The 19,055-nt window shown below is 46.1% G+C and overlaps 1 protein-coding gene across 1 annotated transcript in view; it reads right to left on the reverse strand.

Moving 5' to 3' along the window:
* Positions 1-17,276: 17,276 nt before the first annotated feature.
* LOC146189333 (uncharacterized) overlaps positions 17,277-19,055 on the reverse strand; it is a 3,927-nt gene continuing 2,148 nt past the window's right edge. The window contains exons 4-6 of the mRNA XM_084604185.1: positions 18,752-18,950; positions 18,266-18,363; positions 17,277-17,863 (exon numbers count right to left, since the gene is read on the reverse strand). Of these exons, the coding sequence (XP_084460311.1) occupies positions 18,883-18,950 (68 nt within the window). The 3' untranslated portion in view covers positions 17,277-17,863; positions 18,266-18,363; positions 18,752-18,882. The remainder of the gene's footprint in view (positions 17,864-18,265; positions 18,364-18,751; positions 18,951-19,055) is intronic.

Here is a 19,055-nt window from a genome sequence, read left to right on the forward strand (position 1 = left end):
GCTGCTCACGTGGCTGGGCCTTCTAGTCGTGCCTTTCTAGTGCGTGGTTCCGCCGCCACGCGTCTCACTGAGGCAACTGAGCATTGTCACATAGGCCCTTCTATCTTCACCGAGAGCCATACAGTGCCACGTCGCAGATGTTACCAGGACAGGCATGCATCCTCAGGCTACCGGTTCTGTCCTGTCTGTACGGATCCCTTCTGTCACCAAGATTCATTCAATGAAGAGGCAACCTGGTGACGTCTTTGAGTCAGATCCTTCGTCTGAGGAGGTGAGCCTCGTTTTTATTTCCGCAACTATATGCAATAGCAATGGACGCAATGGTTCTTGGGAGTCGCCTTGCAGATGTCTAGCATCTCTAGACAAGATAAAATGACACTCGTGCCTGATTTGCGAGAAAAGTACCAACTGTTTGCAGGTACCCCATATAAAAGAAACACTGCATTTTCATCGAAAAAACGAGGACAACTTGTTTTGCTGTGGGTTGAGGAACGCAGCGAATGCAGGCACACTAAAGTTCATGCTCTGTCTGCCCTATTATAACTTGTGGACTTGCTATGAACGCTGCCAGCTGCAACAGCCGCGGATTTTGTTGCACCTTGTTAATGCAGCTGGGACCTTGACTCCTGCCCATAGCCTGAGCTCGTCGTGGAAGGCGTTCTCATCTGCGCTTGGCTGCGCTTGGCTGCGCTTCTTGTCGATCCATTTTTATAGGAAATGGTAGGAACGAAATGTATTTTTTTACGAAAGCAAAGATATTACCACATGCCCTTATAGAACAGGTATGTTCTAAATACTCTAAAAAGTTGGCGCCAGCGTCTGTGCTAGTTTCTCCAAGGGCTCTTCCATCGTAGGAATTGCGCGAAGACAGGGCCACTTGATATGGCCCTAAAAGATAACATGAACTGAACAAAAATATTTGGTCGGATATTTTGGGGGAATGCTCCAAGATGGAGTAGATTTGTATTAAAGAAGTTATTGTGCATTGACATCTAATCAAGCTCAGACTACGGCTACAAAGGAAAGCTGTACAGCTTCTCCAGAAACTCCGCAGTTAAGAAAAACTCGTCATTGGATGTCAGTGAGTAATTATACTCTCTCGTGAAAATATTTTTGTGTAAAAAAGCATTGCAAGGAATTGTTGTTTCACTATCAAAATATGCCTAAGTAAAATCTGCCCACTGTATATTCCATAAATGTACAGAAAAGCAAGCAGGTGTAAACGACCAACGAATTTCTCATGTCGCCATATGTGGGCTTTTTCCTCATGTCACCAAATATAGCCGGAAATTGGAAACAATTTTTGCGTTCACTGTCGTTACAAAGTTTAGATCAAATGTTATGTGAAAAATGTTAACGATGAAGACCGTACAGTTTGGGAGCCTTCGTTTTGTCACGAATAATGTATATTATTATTATAAATTGGCTCACAAGAAAGAAAAGGCGCAGTATCTTTCACCCGCATTCGTTGGACACCTGACCCGCACTGTAAGGGAGGAAGTGGGAGTTCAAGCGTGAAGAGAGAAAGGTGCCGGAGGTCTGCAGAGTAATTTTGAGCACTTCGAGATTTTTAGCGTTTAATGTCATCGCACAGCACACGGACGCCACTTCAGTTTGCCTCCATCGAAATACATGTAAACGATTCATTGGTGTCGTCAGTGTTGGCGCTACTAACCCAGCTTTGCAGCGAACGCTTTAATTTTCTAGGTAGAGCTTTTCTCCCGTGACACTAAAAAATTAGCGGACACAATTGAGGCTTAGACGTCAGAGCGTTTCAAGCACACTAAAGCAGTTTTCTCAGTTTTAGCTTTATTGTTTTTATATGTTCTCTCATGGTCTGCCGAGTGATGACGTGAGCGGTATGCTCGAATACCACTTCATAAAGCGATGTGTCCCAGTGTGCGTTCGCTGTTTGCGTGCGATGCAACTTCGGGGGCACTCTATCGTCAATTACGCAATAGCGTTTCAAGCACACGAGAATGGAGGAGGAGGAAGTTTTATTTTCTGTCATTCATTGTGGATTTTCACGTTCTTACGGAAAACGCTCACACCGGCTGTTCTGACATGGGGTGCAAAATTTCCAAAGACGCGGGTGTGAGTGGGAAGGTGGTGATGGGTGGCTGTTCCTGGCCCTACAGGAACGGATAGGGGCTAGCCTGCCACCGGATTATTATATCTGTTGTAGGCCGTCATTGCACCCGCCACCACTTAGGTAGTGGACGACGGCTGTTGCGGCGCGCGTCTTCCTCTCCCCCCTTTTCTTTCTTCTCTACTTTCTCTCTTCTGTCCGCACGAGCCAGCGGAGGAGGGAAACGAAGAGGCGTAGGGAAACGAAGAGGCGTCCGTGTGCTGTGCGATGTCAGCGCACGTTAAAGATCCCCAGGGGGTTGAAATTACTCCGTAGCCCTCCACTACGGCTCCTCTTTCTCTCTATTCACTTTCACTCCCACCTTCCTCCCTTCCTTTATGACGCGGTTGCGGTGTCCACAGAAAACAATTGAGACAGTTACCGCGCCTTTCCCTTCCTATAAATAAATAAATCAGTCAGCGGAAGTAGCTCAGTTATAGAATAGCAGGCCCGTTCATTTTATTTTATTGCGAAAGCAATACTACGCTCATGAACGGCCATTCGCGTAGCGGCGGCCGGTAGCCACGTTTGACTTTTAGAATGAACTCTGATGTCATACCAGGGTGAGAGACGGGCTACCAAGTCGAGTCGTCGCGTAGCGGCAGCCGGTAGCCACGGAGCGCGCCGCGCTCCTCCTGCTAGAGGCGCTGCGCGCTAGACCTCTGACGCCATACCAGGAGCGCGAGACGGGCTAGTAAGTCGAGTTGTCGCGTAGCGGCGGCTAGTAGCTACGCGTGACGACGCGGCGCATTGCGTTTCTTCTGTTGAAGGCGCTGTGCTCGCTTTGGCGTCACAGTAGAGCGGTAGGTGGCGGAGCTCGCATTCATCATTTGCCAAGTCAGTCGCCATACCTCCGCAAGAGAAGACGCGTCGTCTCGCTGCTGCTAGGAAGTAACGGTGAGCTACGGAGACAGATGTACAGTGTGGAGCTGTGGTTCCACCTTCAGCTTGACAAGAAAAAGGTCTATGAAGAATGGGGCCACCGCATGATAATTTTCAAAAAAGAAAATGGAAGAATCGAAGTGAGATATTAGATTTGCTCGCGCCAAGCTTTGACCCGCCGGGGTGGCACGGACATGGTGCAGTGGCACTGCGACTCCGCCTCGGTGGGAATAAGCCAGATTGCATGAGCCCCGAGGCTGGGAAAAGCCCGCTCCCCGAAACACCCTCCTCCCCCCCCCCCCCCTGTGGTGCGGGAGGCGTTGCCTGGGGTTGCAGTAGGATGATGATGGTCGCTGGTTGAGGTCTGTACCCTCACAAGAGGACTGCACCTGGTGCATCCTCTGTACCATCTGACAAGGCAAGAGCGTCTCGCTCGACGGCGTGCTCAAGGTGCAGCTAGGCGGGCACGTCGATCTTGTCATGAATCCTGCCCATCTGACGATAAAATCCAGACTGGATCATTGTGGATGCTCTGAACAGTGAAGCTGACTGTTCGTTGTTGTTGTGGCTGTAGGAAGAAGGAAAAGAAAATGCACGGGCCTGCTACTGGCTCTGTAGCTGAGCCAGCTCCGCTGCCTCACGACACAACACAATTTAGTATCTCTGCTTTGCATCAGCATAATGTTTTCTGTATTGGCAAAAAACAATCTGGCGCAACTCGATCGCCGCGCTTGCAGAGGAAGCTAGCGGAGCGCCTGCTCCTGAGACGTCCTGGAGTTTCAACATTTTGCCACCACTCGAAAAATGCTGCGGTGCTGTTGAGTGGCGAAACTTGAGCTTGGGTGCATCAATTGCCCCGTAACACCGAACCATATGCCCACATTACATTTAATCACTTTGAAATTGAACTTGAACTTTGACCTTTGGTTTGATCTTCAAGTGACCTTAACAGATATCGTGCCTTTCCTTTCTTATATAAACCAAATTACAACTGAAGTGAAAACTTCAATACGCTGGGTAGAAGCGGTCTTCACGCGACACTGCTAAAATAAACGTTCAAGTGCCCTTGAGGGAAATAAGTAATGATGTGCACGATTTTGCGGTGTCCCCTAAATGTCTATTACCCTAAGTGGCTTCACATTGACCTTCAGGGAGCTACAGGATGTAATATACTGCATATTGCCGCAAAACATATGGCTGCTTGACATTAAAAAAAAGATGTGACCACCTGATTATGTGTAACTGTCCACCCTAGAGTGCGCTTCGCTCACTGAACAAAATGCGCTCCGCCGTGCTGGCGTAATGGTTAAGACGCCCGAATACATACTGTTCAGAATACCCGGGTTCGACCGCGACCGCTGGAGGCTGCATTCGATGGAGGATCAACGGAGAGTCCTCTGTATGCTGTGCAATATTAGTCCACATCAAAGATCACCATATGGTCGGATTTCTCCGTAACCCTCAATTACGGCATCTCTTTATCTCTGTCCACTTTCACTACTGCTGTCTTTCCCTTACCGTCACGTTAAAGATCCCCAGGTGGTCGAAATTACTCCGTAGCCCTCCACTACGGCTCCTCTTTCTCTCTTTCCACTTTCAGTCCCGCCTTCCTTCGTTCCCTTACGGCGCGGTTGAGGTGTCCACAGAAAACAAGTGAGACAGTTACCGCGTTTTTTCCTTTCTATAAATCAATCGGTTTCTCTTACAGTGCGGCGGAGATGTCCATTGAAAGTCACAGATACGGTGCCTTTCCACTGGACTGTATAACATGAAGTGCCCGCGGATTAAAAAGCGGTAAAATGTAGATATCGCGGCTACTCTCACAGCTTTCTTTCCGATGGGAAAATTAAATTCGAGCCACGCTTAGGCATCAAAATTTCTAGGTCAAGGTTCCGGAAGTTTTGGGGAATGGAATGCACATTGTATTTCATTGTGGAAAAAGCAGCGCGAAAAATCGGGATGATGAGACACACACGACCTCTCCTTCCTTCGTCCCGTTTTTTTGCGCTTCTTTTTTCATAATGATCTGTAACAATCTTGCCCAGCAAAACACCTTGATACAGTTTATTTATAGCCACCCTTCTTCCTGTGGCGGCTTGAAGGTCAATGGTTCGACCACGCCAACATTGTTCGTTGGTTTTGTGGGAAAGGAAAGTCAGTATATGTCAGGCTTTGATCTGTGGGCACGTGAACCGCATAGAAAGTTTCTCATCCTACTCCTTGAAGGTCAAATGAATGTCAGATGGAAGCCCACGCTGACCTCACGCGAGGTGCAGTATTGCTTTTGCTTCAAAACAAAAACTAAGCCTCACAAAAGTAAGCAAATTCGAGCTATCACTGGTGCAATTCGGTTAAACCGTGGTTAAACAGTTTTTAAATATAGCACTTAGTTGTGGTCTAGCTATTGTTAACCCCAGTTGGATTGCGAAAGCGACGGCGGCAGCTTCTTTTGCCTGCTACATTATTACCCTATCATGACCTATCAGTGTAAGGTGCTACATTATTGGGGATACTTAAGCTCATCTCTTAAGGCTATGCAACAAGAGTGTAAGCTACCAGCCCACATAGAAAGTCCCGATTCAACGAAGCATACAGTATGGACGTGCCTGCGTGCTGTAGGGGTAACGAGAATGCAAACGGTTCCGGCAGGCTGATTCCGATATCACCCTTCCATATGAAATGTGCGACCCGAGTTGGCAGCTCTTGCTGGTGGCATAGGCATAACGTGAATTAAAATATCACGGCAGGCTGACTTTTTTTATGAGGATCGACCGTACCTACGCTTCTTCACGACGTAGCTGCGGCCACCCGAGGCATCGCTTTCGCTGTCGTATTATTGCCTTCGCAATAAAAAAATTCGATACCGCAAGTTGCGATTTCGGACAAATTGTGTCAGTCCATTGCTTGTTTGTTGAACTTCGGTCACTTTGTGTACTTTGTTAGCATCCAACGTTTTCTCACGGACCGGTGAGTACAGGCTGCGTTCAGTGCTAGATTATGTGTTCCCATCTTTTGTCGAGAGCATATTCTGCTTTAGTAATGGTACTTTCTCCTTGTGTTCCGAAGAGTCAAAACAGATCCAGTTCCTCTGTGGTGGCTTATTGGTATAGCGTTCGACTGCACATACCAAGGGCGCGTGGGCTATCTCGGCAGCGGCGGAAGCAGTGCGAAAGAGGGGAAATGCAAGATACTTGTGCGGGGTGCGTGGCAGTGCATGCTAAATTTCCTGAGGTGGTCGAAAATATCGGCAGTCCTCCAGCACTTCGTCGCTAATAGGCGGAGATACTAGGGTATGTCAAACTTCACAAATCATGCATAACTGAAAAGCGTGATGCGATTGTACAAGCATCGAAGGTAAGTCGTCTTTAGTGGCCAGGAATGAAATCGAATCAAATGCGTAGTGTTCGACGCAACGCTTTTTCTTCGCGCAGCAACACATGTACCAGGAAAGCAGGTGGCTGCAATTCTTGCTGGGCGCGGCTGTACCAAGTTACAGGAGTTACAAGCATGAGAGAGACAGGCACCCGCAGACAACCCGGTCACTCCTGACTGCATGGCTCGCTTCTGGTGGCAAGACCGAATCCATACAGCGGCAGGCTGGTGACGGCTTCGATTCAGATGCTTACTGAGAGGTAAGCCGTAGCTATCTTTCACAAGGCATCACGTATTCAAATTGACGCTACGGTCCCTGGCAATCGAAAAGCCTATGTTTACCTGCCAGCTTTGCGATTACATAGACAAGCAACTACCGACTGGCCGATGTGTTGTCTAGCGGTGCACATTGCCTGCGGTTTTAGCCATGTTTGTTGAGCGATGCTAGTGACTACAAGTTTGCAGCTACTTAATTATTCTTGTAAGTTGTAAAGCAGACATTTCTCGACATTTACATTTTTGCGCACTTTGCTAGTCTACAATGGCTTACTGCAGCGTACGTTCGATGAGAGAGAAGAGAATGCTTTTAGAGTTTTTGAAGCCAGCGTTTTATGCTGTACTAATGGTACCTAAAGGAGGCGGCAGAAAGTTAGGTGGGCGGATGAGGTTAAGAAGCTAGCAGGGGCCAAGTGGATGTAGCTAGCACAGAACCGGGTTAAGTGGAGAAATATGGGAGAGGCCTTCGCCCTGCTGTGGGTATATTCAGGCTGATGTGGATGATTATGATGATGATGATGAGGAATGGTAACTTACCCGTTTGTGTCCTCAATAAGAGGAGCGCTAGATTCCAATACATTGGCGCAGTGATTAGGCTAGCTGACTCTTAGATCCCAAAGATGAGGGTTCGATCCGAGTCGCGGCAGCCGCCTTTTAGTGGACGCTTAAAACAAGTCACTTGCTTACTCTGAGATGACAGTGTATGTGAAAAATTCCGGGGGACTTAAGCCTCCTTATGTGAAGCCTTGTGATAGTCCTTCTCTCCTGGGCATGCAGTGGCATCGCCGCTCCTTCTATTGTTGAATTCCAATGGCAGATTCCGATGAAGCACAACCAAGTCTTTGATCGAAGATAAAATATGTATTTTAAAGGACAGAGGCGTCGTTTGAAAAAGCTGCCGACACTGAGCGCAGCGCCGCGGCATCTCAAGCGAAGAGAATGCAAGTGTTTCCTACCTACAGTAATTCAAGGAGTCACTGGTTATAATACAAACAACAAAAATAGTGCGTAGAAACACTGTTTTCACGTCGATAGTGATGCGGAACCATTTAAGAGATCCGGATTCGAAAACGCAGCTTCGAATGTCTACATTGTCAAGGCTGTCTTCGGGGTTTCGTCATCTTGATGCCGCCATAGTGTGCAGGGAGAACGTTGAGAATAATGCATGCCGCTCATATGACGTACTTTCTAAGATCACCATGAAAGAAAACCTTACGACAGATAAGTTATTCCGCAGCTTCTTTTGAGACCGGCAGCCACTCTATACGGTGTCGCAGCGGCGGCTGCCCACTGCGATAGGCCTGATGCCGGTGCGTGTCGGCGATGTTCGCTCCTTGCTCGATTTCGATGCAGCCCACCGCCTAGGATTTTGCAAAAGTAACACTGCGCTAGTCGTCGAGCCATTTCAGTTGGCACAACGTGGGCCAAGCTGCGCATGCGCGAGGAGCGGCGTGGCGTTAGAGGCAGCAGCTGGTGTGTCGGAGCTGCCTTCGCGGCCGCGCGCTGCAGGGCTCTGCCGGTGCGGGAGAAGGGACGTCATAGCCGTAGTCGGTGCCAGCTGCGCATCTTTCTGTTAGTTATGTGGAGAAAAGGTGTGTGGTGTATATATCTAGGAGCGTGTGGCCAGAACCGACCTACAGTGGACAGAGTCCGGCCGCTTCTCAGCGCGTAGCCTAAGTATCCTAAGCGTAGGCATGCAGCTGTTGCTTCCGCAACTCAACTAGTTTTAACCGGAGCCAATCGACTGCGAATTTTTTCATCCCGAGGATTTTGCAGTGGAAGCTTACTCCTTGAAAGACTGCAAGCACGCACAGCTTTCATGTATTTCACTGCTGTTCGCACCACCGCGCAGAGTTGACGAGGCGGTGATGCGCCGGTCGGGGGAGGGAGCAGAAGCGGAAATATAAGACGCAGCATACTGGCTTCCGGCCATTTCCCTCTGCCCTCCCCCTCATTTTGGCGGAACAAATATAGCTGCACCAAGAAGCGATCCGGGAAACACACCTGATCCCAATCCGCCTTCGGAACAGACAGTTTCGCTCCGATTGTGCTATTGGAATACGACTGCCCCAAACTGAGCCGAAAAATTTGATCTGGATCTGCCATTGGAATTAAATATATAAAAACGCCTGGTATGATGAGACTTTTCGGTATACAGTGGTGCCGTCTACTTAGAGCTCTTACGACCTCAGACACTGTAACCATGATTATAAATATGTTTGGTAGTAACTACGACTATGATTATCTATCATAGTCCGTCAATCCTGATTAATCATATTCATAGTCATGGCGTAATTATCATAGTTATAGTCCCAGTTGCAATCATAGTTATGGTTTTTTGGTCATATTAGTCTAGTCACTGTTTGCCACAATCATAAGTCTAGTGATAGTGAGTCATGGCTAGTCATGAAATTAGTCATGGGTAATCCTGGTCACAGTTATAGTCATACTCATACATAGACGTGGCCGTAATCAAATTTATGGTTAGTCAATGTCATAGTCATGGTTAATCAGTCAGTCATGGCCATAGGATAATTACTATGTCTCTGACGAACCATGATTATGACTGACGTTGACAACTATGACTGTTGATAACTATGACTTCGAGTAATGGAATCTTTATTATGATTATTATCAATGATTATTTTCAATAATATTGTCCTTCGGGGTGCTGATATGTGCAAAGGACGTTTTCTGATCACTCTTTCAGGTCACTTGAATCATGTCGCAGGAAATGCCAGTGCATTAAAAACCAGATGTGGAAGAATTTATCTGGCACCTTCCACTGTGGCGCCACTCAAAGCTTAATTTGATATGTTAGACCTTAGAAGGCAGCCGAACAAAGCCAACCTATGATATTAGGTGAACAGCTTCTGAAGTATGGCAGACAGAGTATGTTTAAATGTAGCCTTTTCTCATCCTCGTGTCCTCCAAAGTACGTGATATAAATGAAAGAAAAAGCAGAGCTTTCCCACGGGTAGTATTTGCGACAACGCGAGGAAGTGGTTTTAATAAATGACCTAACGTCTAGAAATTTTTTTTTGTGCCGAAAACACAAAACACATGAGCACACTATAAATTTAGCTACGGCAATATTATGCTTATAGACCTCAATGTGGACGAATAGTAATGCAGTATTCCAATCGGCAATCTGGAGTACCTTTTTTAATCCATGAAAGAGCAAAAATTCGGTGCATTATGCCATGTAAAGTCAATCAGCATTCAATATCAGAATCCAAGTAAGCATATGACAACGCTCGTCATTTTCAGAGGTACAAATGTAGCTCTTGATCAGCGGATGGAATAGGGCGGCGTCTAGATGGAGGGGAACAGCTAGGCGTCTTTGCAAAATGCGTTGTTGGAGCAGGTGTTAGTGGAGGTTAAACAACCCGAGATCCCGCAATTATCCGGAATCCTCCCCTACGGCGTCGCTCATAGCTGGAGGCACTTCGAATCTTGCAAGCTTATAAGCTATACAAAAGCATAGAGCATTTGTGTTTTGCCGCCCATTGCGGGTAGGGGGGTCTTCAGTGGCGATTAAGGAAGGCATCAAATAAGAGCAGTCCACCATTTTCTTCAACAGCAACACCTGTCCCAGCATAGAGGGCGGCTCCAGTGCGCCTCTCCGGTGGGAGGGAAGGCCATTTCCGATGCAAGGATTGCCAAGCCGACTTCCCATTTTCGACCTGGATCATTCCTACCATGTGTGCAAGCACGAAAGGGACGACGCGCCCTGGTGATCCAACCTCGGAGTTGCGCGTGTGTCAGCGACATGGCGAGAGCTAAGCCACCATGGCTCTTCACCTTGGAGAAAGACTCGCGATGAAGGACGAAGAAGAGTTTGCTAGAATTGCCGCTGACGCAGACCACACGCGATCCCATCGCACATGCGGCCGATAAACATCTCAGTTGTGCGAGAGGCCATTCTTGCTGAAGAGCGCTCGAACTGGTCGTCACCTAGAGACGACTCGGCTGCGTACGTTGAAGCGTTGGCCTTTGGTATATACGAGTAAGCGAGCACGCTGTATAAGTGTGTTTTAACAGTGAGTTTATTCGATGTTTGCGAGTAGTGCCTCGAAGCGCAGTGTCAATAAACGCTAATATACGATAATGTTCACACCTCTGCCTTCTAAAGCTGACGCTTTCGTCTTTTTTGTCAGGCACGGCGTTGGCATCAATTCTTTCAAATCCGCAGGCTGAAGCCCTGCGTTCCAAGAAAACAATATTCTGCTTTAACAATCTTAGCATGCATAATAAAAACTTTGTGGGCACTGAAGCTTCGCCTTCAGCAAATTTATTTAGTATATTTAACGCGTATTCACATGCATACTGCGGACCATAGTTACGTTCATGTAGGAAGGGCACATACATGACTTTTATACAAAGTAAAGCAACTCACAACTTAATCGACGCTTACAACATACAGTTTGTAACGTAATAAAGGCGTGAATATTACAAGCAATCTTGAGGTGTAATAAACATTATACAACACAAGCGAGGAGCCTGCAGACTTGGTACTCAGAAACAGCCACGAGGGACATCACACATTCAGAAACACGACCACTAATCAATGATTTGGTGTGATTATTTTTAATTTTTCTAGACATACTGCAGGCCAGCACTTTGGGCCAAGCAGGAGGAGCATTGCATGAAAATAGATATAACAAGCGAACACACTAGAACAATGTACAACCGAACAATAAAAATAGGCACCCCAAACAATTCCAGACAGATTTAGGCGAAAGCTGTAATGGCCGGCTGCAGCCTGCAGCTCCCCTATCCGTTCTTCATTCATGTGCATGTACTTTCTGCTCGCTGCAGCCTATAGTGCTAAGCTACATCGCTATCAAAGTACCGGTCATCAGCGAGCATCTGACTACAAGTCCTTAGGTGTGTCCGAGAAGTACCAAGGTGCCTGCACGACCTATGGGCATTGTGCCTGACACGGTACTTAGTAGGTCTCGAACTTTGATTCCTAACTCACCCTTTCACCTCAAGTGAGCAACCAAAGTCGGCAGGTTCTTGGAGCCTGTGAGAAAGCATGTGTTTTTAAGCGCCTGAAGTTATCAATGAATCAGGGCTGGAACATGTCGCCCGGAAAATATCGCCTGGCAGAGCCGCCCTCGATATTTCTCGTACTCAATGCCGACGCAGGTTTTCTGTGTACGGGGCCATTAATGCTATGGCGTTAGCAGAAATTTGGGTGATACTTAAAGCTTTGTGTTAAAGGGCATTACGCGGCAATGCTAATGGCTTTCGCCTGCTGCACTCCTTCGGGATCATCATTCGAGAATATGCTCTTAGCTACTTCATTAATCGCCGTATAGTTAGCTAGTGCCTATTATCTACCGCTTACTAATTAGCACAAAGTTGTAAAATGCTATAATATGTGAAATACAAACTGGCGTATATACTAGTAAAAATTTATTCGAGCCATGCTAATGCGCTTGCGTGGCCTATAAGAGTGCTGTCTCTGACGCAGGTTCCAACGGCCTTGGGTTCGATTTTCCTCTCATCCTTTCATGTGACATGGACAATATTGGTGATTGCCAAGTAGTTATCATAATTGTAATGCTAATTAGGACTGCTAAGCAGTAGTGATATTTTTTTACTGCGAAATGCGAAGCATTAGAGGAAACCAGCAGTGCTGCTGAGTAGTGTAATTAATAGATTAGTGGACATAGTTTCACCTAAGTGTCACTTTGTATGTACTGTATCGGGAGCGTAAGGCCTTGAACTGTCCTTAGAGTTCTAGGTGGAGGTAGGTCGCCCGTTGTATTGCAAGCCAGGAGGGAGCGGTGCGATTCCAGCTCGGCAAAGTTTTTTCTTAGTTTTTTCCTTCTTAGGAGCTGTTTAGCTATGACGACGTAATGCGCGCTTTTCTACTACTACTAGTTATCGTTGTTGCACATTGCGGCTACTCGCAACGATCCCGTCAACACGTCAGGTCATCCGGCCGTATTCCACCATTTATATCACAGCCTTCCCAGCGGCGACACAGCTGTTTCAACGGAAACAGCAGGAGCATAGATAACAGCACTGCCACATTGCACGAATCTAAGAGGTGTGCCACGGAGCAAGCGGCATTGGGCGTGGTGACAATACCAGGATGAGAGCTACAAACTCACCTCGTTTTCTTGATCCAGGTGAGAAACCGCTACAGAAAATGCATAACAACACTGTTTGCCTTCTTTTGCTGCCGTGCACCCACAGCCCATGCTTTATCTGATGTGTAGTTTGTGTTTCACAATGATTCTTGTTGCTCCTGGGGCGGCGACGTCGAGGCCGAACCCCGGACGAGGAAATTCGGTTCAAGAGCAAATAAAGTTGATTCCGGCAGACATACAGAAAATAAAGAAAGGGAAAGATGTAACGAACCAGAATCTCAGCTTTATTGAGAGAAGCTGGAAAAAATAGGAAGCCTTCAGAAAATAGTCACGAAATGTGCAAAAAAAGTAAACTCGAGCAACAGATTTCGGTAATGTTAAAAATATTATCATTTAGAAAGTAGAAGCTGATTATCAAACCTGAATATATTTGGCATAAAGGAGCAAGGAGAAAAGTGGGACGAACTGTTACAATAGTAACTAAAGCTATTATTGAAAAGCTAAACGTGACAGTATTAGAGATTGACAATCAGAGGGCCTCTTAGATGTCTTTTAATAGGAGATTGACGAAAGCTTACTGTTTCTATATCATTTGCTTCCTCATCGTTTGCCTCTTATTGGCGTTAGGAGATTGACGAAAGCCTACTGTTTCTATATCATTTGCTTTCTAATCGTTTGCCTCTTATTGGCGTTCGTTGCAGTGCAACATATATAGGGTACTCCCCTGATGGGGCTGGGACAGGTGGGTCACCGCCGCTTGCGGCGGGGGCTAGCCTGCCACAACTCTCCGACCTCGAGCGATGGGAGGCTGCGGTGTCCAGCTCTGACCCGGCCGTTCAAAAGCGGCTGAGAGACTGGGCTGTGGGTGTCGCTGGGAAGCACCAGCTTCCGGCCACAACACGCAGCCAAGAGCCGACCCGTCATTAGCATGTAATCCCTTAAGGCTCCCAAATATAAAGTTTTTCACCACCACCACCACAGAATTTTTATTTGTTGTAGGCCGTCATTGCACCCGCCACCATTTCCGTGGTGGACGACGGCCGTTTCTGCGGCACGGGTCTTTCTCTCCCTATTCCTTTTCTTTCTTCTCTATTTTCTCTTCTGTCTGCACGAGGCTGCGGAGGTGGCTCAGCTACAGAGCCAGTAGTAGGCCCGTGCATTTTCGTTTCCTTCTTCCTACAACAACAACAACATATATAATTATAATTGGTTTGCAGGAAAGGAAAGGCGCTGTATCTGTCATACTTTCTCCGGCAAGTGCTAGTTTGGACGGTACATCACCGCTCCTGTCGCATGGCATCCCTTAGCGCGCGTTGAAGTGTGCGTTTGCAGATGCCTGGAACGCTATGGACAAGAACATATGTCGCCGAATTTGACAGATCTCGCGCACAAATCTCACGCATAACTTTCGAGCACTAGATTTTTTTTCATGAGCTTAGGCCTTTCGCCTTAAAAAAATACATCGGCTCGGCAAATGAAATGGATACAATGAAGGCAATAATCGACCTGAAATCTTTAAAATACTAGACTACCGTGATAAACGTAACATCTTAAAGAAGATTTCTGAACCCAAATGATTTACTTATGATTAGCGAAGATTCTTCACAAGGTGTCCGTGATGTAATGGAAAAGCTATGGAATCGAACCAAAGAAAGTCACGACAGGAAAAAAAAAAGTGAGGTTGACGTATTGTAGTCCTAATTAATCGTTGTCTTTTCACTTGGGACAATGATAGCTACGACATCGTTGAACTAGAACAAAAAAAAATGAAGAAAGCACAAAAGCGAATTAGTGCACAGTATGGAACTACGGATCACTCGTTCAAGGAGACGGAAACGTTGGTCAATCTAAACGTGCGCAGCCTTATTAACAAATATTAATGTGTAGAAGCTCATAATCCAGTCAATGTGAATTAGGTAAAATGTAACGAAATATTATCAAATAGGCCTTTTTGTTGTTTCCACGCGAATGCAGTTTGCCGTGAATAAAACTGCTATCTCGAGTACCAGTTTAATAAATTAGATAAGTTTCAGGTGTTTATGTAAGCGCCCAGAACGTAATATGGTGTACTCCTGTTGCCTGAAATGAGGATTCAGAAGGCCAGAGGTTCTCGAAAAGCGTTGTGTGTTTTCCCAGGCACTTAACGTTTTGACGTAGTAGCTGCGTTTGGTGGTGAAGAAAATACTTGTCAAATAAAAATGCCTCTCTCTCACTTGCTAGTTATTGCGAGTCTGCTAACTTATTTTGTGCACTGGTGAGACGCAACTGTGGGCTGAGCATAATTTTTAGTTGCAGTTATTGGCAACATTGGAGTCCTTCGACTAGACGAAGCTGGCGCAGTGGACTAAAAATTGCGAACTTGTTTCTTTGCTAGATGCATTACAACTCCCAAGGCGCATAAATAATGGCGAGCTGTTTTGTGGGCTGTGCGAGAACAGAAAAAAAAAATGAAAATAAACCCAAGTGTTCCACGGATACAAAACAGTGCTTGATGTTAGCAGAGCTAAGCCATATAAAAGGGACCACAGGGCGCAGCAAATACTTTCTGTCAAATTTTATTGATAGAATTGATTGATTTCATCGATTGTTTGATTGCCTGATGCCAGCCCTTCTTTGCATGGTATGTAGTCGTGCTGCATACATGAAAAGAGCGTTGCATGAAAAGAAATGAAAACCAATTTCTTATGCTTCTCTCAGTATCACTGTATGTTGTGTTTCTGTCTATACACGACATGACGAGCTCATTCCTATCCTGCACTTGACTTCTCTCCTTATAGTAAAAGGAATTCAACGTCTCTACAATGAATTTGCGTCCGAAGCTATGGTCAAAGCTGGGGCTGAAGAACATTTTCAGGAATAAGTTAGATGCACTCATCAGAAATGGCTACGAAAGTAGAAGACTGAACAGCCGTCATTTTAGCTGAGTTGTAGAGCACCGTACAAAAATATCTGGTGACCGTGGGTTCGCATCTCACACAACAGCGGTAAAAACACAATTCACCGTAAATTCTAGCGTCGTCTGTGTTTCGACTTCGGCGGTGGAGCGAAAAAAAAAAAACAAAAACAAAACGTGGATGTACCGGGAGATGGTTGCTGGCAAGTGGCATTAGGACTGAGAAGCATGTGCGGCATGTGCAGGCACTACAACAACGGGTGGAAAAATAGCAACGAGATAACGAGTGTCAAAAGGAGGAATGAGTGCACGAATAACAAAAGAGTACAAGGCCCAGAACAGCAGCCAGTGGCTGCGCAGACCCATGAGCAGTTCAGGGCTGGATCTAAAACAGACATCACTAGACACACTGGATTTTAGGCAAATGCGCATTTTTTCAGCCTATCGTAGGGCCACCGTTTTGAAGTGAACAGTTGTTGAAAATGAGTTTAATAATAACCTTAAAGGGCCCATAAAATACTGATTATGGTGTTGAGGCCTATACAAAGTAAAAACGTGATTCAGCGAAAGCCGATTTAACGAATATACGCATTCCCATTCATGAGTGAGTAGGCTCCAATGCTTTCACTAACTCGAAATAACGAAACCAATTTCATGATCTCCGCCTATTTAACGAACCTTTCTTCTTGAAAAATAAAGGTGTAAAGGTGTTAACTTTTATCTGTTTTGTACAGAACGCCCAAATGTTTATTGATTGCAGCGGAATGGTACATAGCCCCGCTGGGGTGGCGCAGTGGTTACGGCGCTCGGCTACTGTTCCCGAAGATGCGGGATTGAATTTCGGCCTGGTGGTGGTGAAAACATTTATTATTATAATACATATAGGTATGTACACTAGGCGGGATGCCTAGACAGGCACTCCATTGGCGTTTGCCGCAGCCCGGGCGCGCTGCGTTAAGACCTTTTGGGCCTCTAGGGTGCAGCAGCCGGACAGGGTCGCCTCCCAGTTCTCTCGGGTGGGGTTGGGGATAGGGGGCAAAGATGGGGTTTTCTGGCATGCCCACACCATGTGGTAGATGTCAGACACCTCCCCACAGTGCGAGCACAGCCCGTCGAATTGCGGATCAAAATGTTTTAGAGTAGCCGGGCACAACATTGTATTGGTGAGCAGGCGCAGGAGCACCCGCTCGTTAGCCTTCCCCAGCCCTTTGCACGGGGTGGGAAGAGTTTGGTGCGTAGATCTATAATATTCACATATTTCTTTAAATTTGTACACTGGGCTGAAATCAAAATCCCGGTCCGCGTCGGGTCCCGTGGGAAATGCCCGGAGAGAAAGCGCGCGGGCGGCGTCGTCGGCTACCTCATTCCCTTGGAGACCTTGGTGACCTGGAGCCCAAACGAGAGATCGGCACGCGGGATCCGAATCTCGACTGCAATTTTTCTATATGCGGTAAGCTAGAGGAGCAGTCCACCCTTGATGGACGTTCCGACAAGCCCGTCGCGAGTCGGTTATGATGTATTTGGAGGAGGAGTCAGAGGCTGCGAGGGCGATGGCAACCTCTTCTACGTGTGTTGGTGACTGGGCCTTGAACGTAAGGCCATCTACCCAGGTAACGCAAAATGTCACTGGAACGTTATCTGAATGGCCACAAATGTCAGAGAGCAACGTTGCCTGATTGTTGCTAATGTCACTATTTTTGATCACCAGATAACGTTATGCACTAATGTTTCTACAACGTTCTGAAAACGTTGACGTTATGTTATTTCAACGTTATACCAACAAAAAATGACGAAAGAAACGTTGCCTGTACATTGCCTTAATGTATTCTAAACAATGCATGCGGTACCTTCCTCAAGGAGCTTCTAGGCAAAAGCTACATAACCCGCACCATCTGTTCCTACTAGACAAGGTGCAGCCATAGCTGATGAATCGTGCATGAGTGCGTTCTGCCTTCCTGAAGTGACTAATGTATGCTTATATGTCGGCAAGGCACACACCAAAAGGCAGTTACGCAGTAATCGTGGTCTGCTGACTGCTGACCGGTCACTTGAATGACACAGCCAGTGCAAAAATTACGTCAGGTGCACATGTGAGATCATTTACACAATTTATTTGGCATGATTGTACATCTGTTGAGTCAGCAATTCCATGAAGAAACGAGCAATCACATAGCTGCCAGGTCATCCATTCCATGAATTAGGCCACTAAATTAAGAGAACAAAAACACAAAAAAGATTATTATTCAGCCAAAATTCAAGACAGCACTTACAAAGTAATCAGACATCTAAAACTAAATTTGCAGGACCAGAATTACTTGTGTGTGGAGCGTGCCAATATTTATTGGACAGATAGTACAAAAATAAAGAACACCAGGACACCCACTGAATTTCCGCTTTTAAAACCATCAAAATTACAGCTGATGCAACATTGATGGCCTTACACTATATCCTAGAAGTTTACTTTTATGTCCCATAGGTTTTGCCTATGCTGTTCCATATGATATGCTGGCAAGCTAAGTGACTGTGACAAGTCCAGTTTTTGCACAGCTTGATGCACAAGTAGACTAAATGATAGTCCAGCTTCCATACACAGCATAACAGACCTACCGTTTTTTTGCAGCGTGCTGGTGCGTAGCGAAAATGGTCGCCAATGTCATGTCTCATGTCCACTTCCTTGCCCAACAGGCAAGACTGCCGGAGGGCCACTGCGCAAACAAAACAATATCACAGACTTAGGGCAGTAAACCTAGACACACACTGATATTTACTACAAATTAACAAAACCCATTACATCTGTTATGAACTGTGAACACGCTTATGAATACATTGAATTGTGCATCTCAATCTATTATACGACTCAATGAATCCACACCTTTTGCACAAGGTTCTTCAGAAGCCCTTAAATGAGCAAAAGAAAAAAAATTAGAAAATACATTAGAACGCAGCAGCAAAAATGGACTGTTGGCCAGAATTTAAAAACTAGCCAAATATATATTTGTGCCAGAATAAAACCACAAATATAGAGCTATAACATGCACTGCACAGTAAAATGTTGCTTACAACACCCACTACAGGCACAAGGCAAGTTTTTACCTTGGATGCCGCTTTCTGCTTGTGCTGGTCTCGGTGGAGGACGGCCAACGAATGGTAGTTGCTTGGCTTGTTGTGTAGGAACTGTAGATGGTAGGCGATGATTATCGCAGCTTTCATCGCTTTCACTTTCCTCACAAACAAAAAGAGCCTTCTGTTTCCTTTTTTTTTGTTGAGACGTTGCTGCCGTCTTCATCCGACACTGCAGTTAAAAATGTTTCAATTCAGTTATTTCAATAGTGGCTTGCTAAAGTAACATTCACAAATATAGCAGCAAAGCAAATGGAATATGCATGATTAATATAGA

This window comes from Amblyomma maculatum, chromosome 5 (assembly GCF_055883805.1).
Source record: "Amblyomma maculatum isolate TAMU_Amacu chromosome 5, ASM5588380v1, whole genome shotgun sequence".
Taxonomy (NCBI): Eukaryota; Metazoa; Arthropoda; class Arachnida; order Ixodida; family Ixodidae; genus Amblyomma; species Amblyomma maculatum.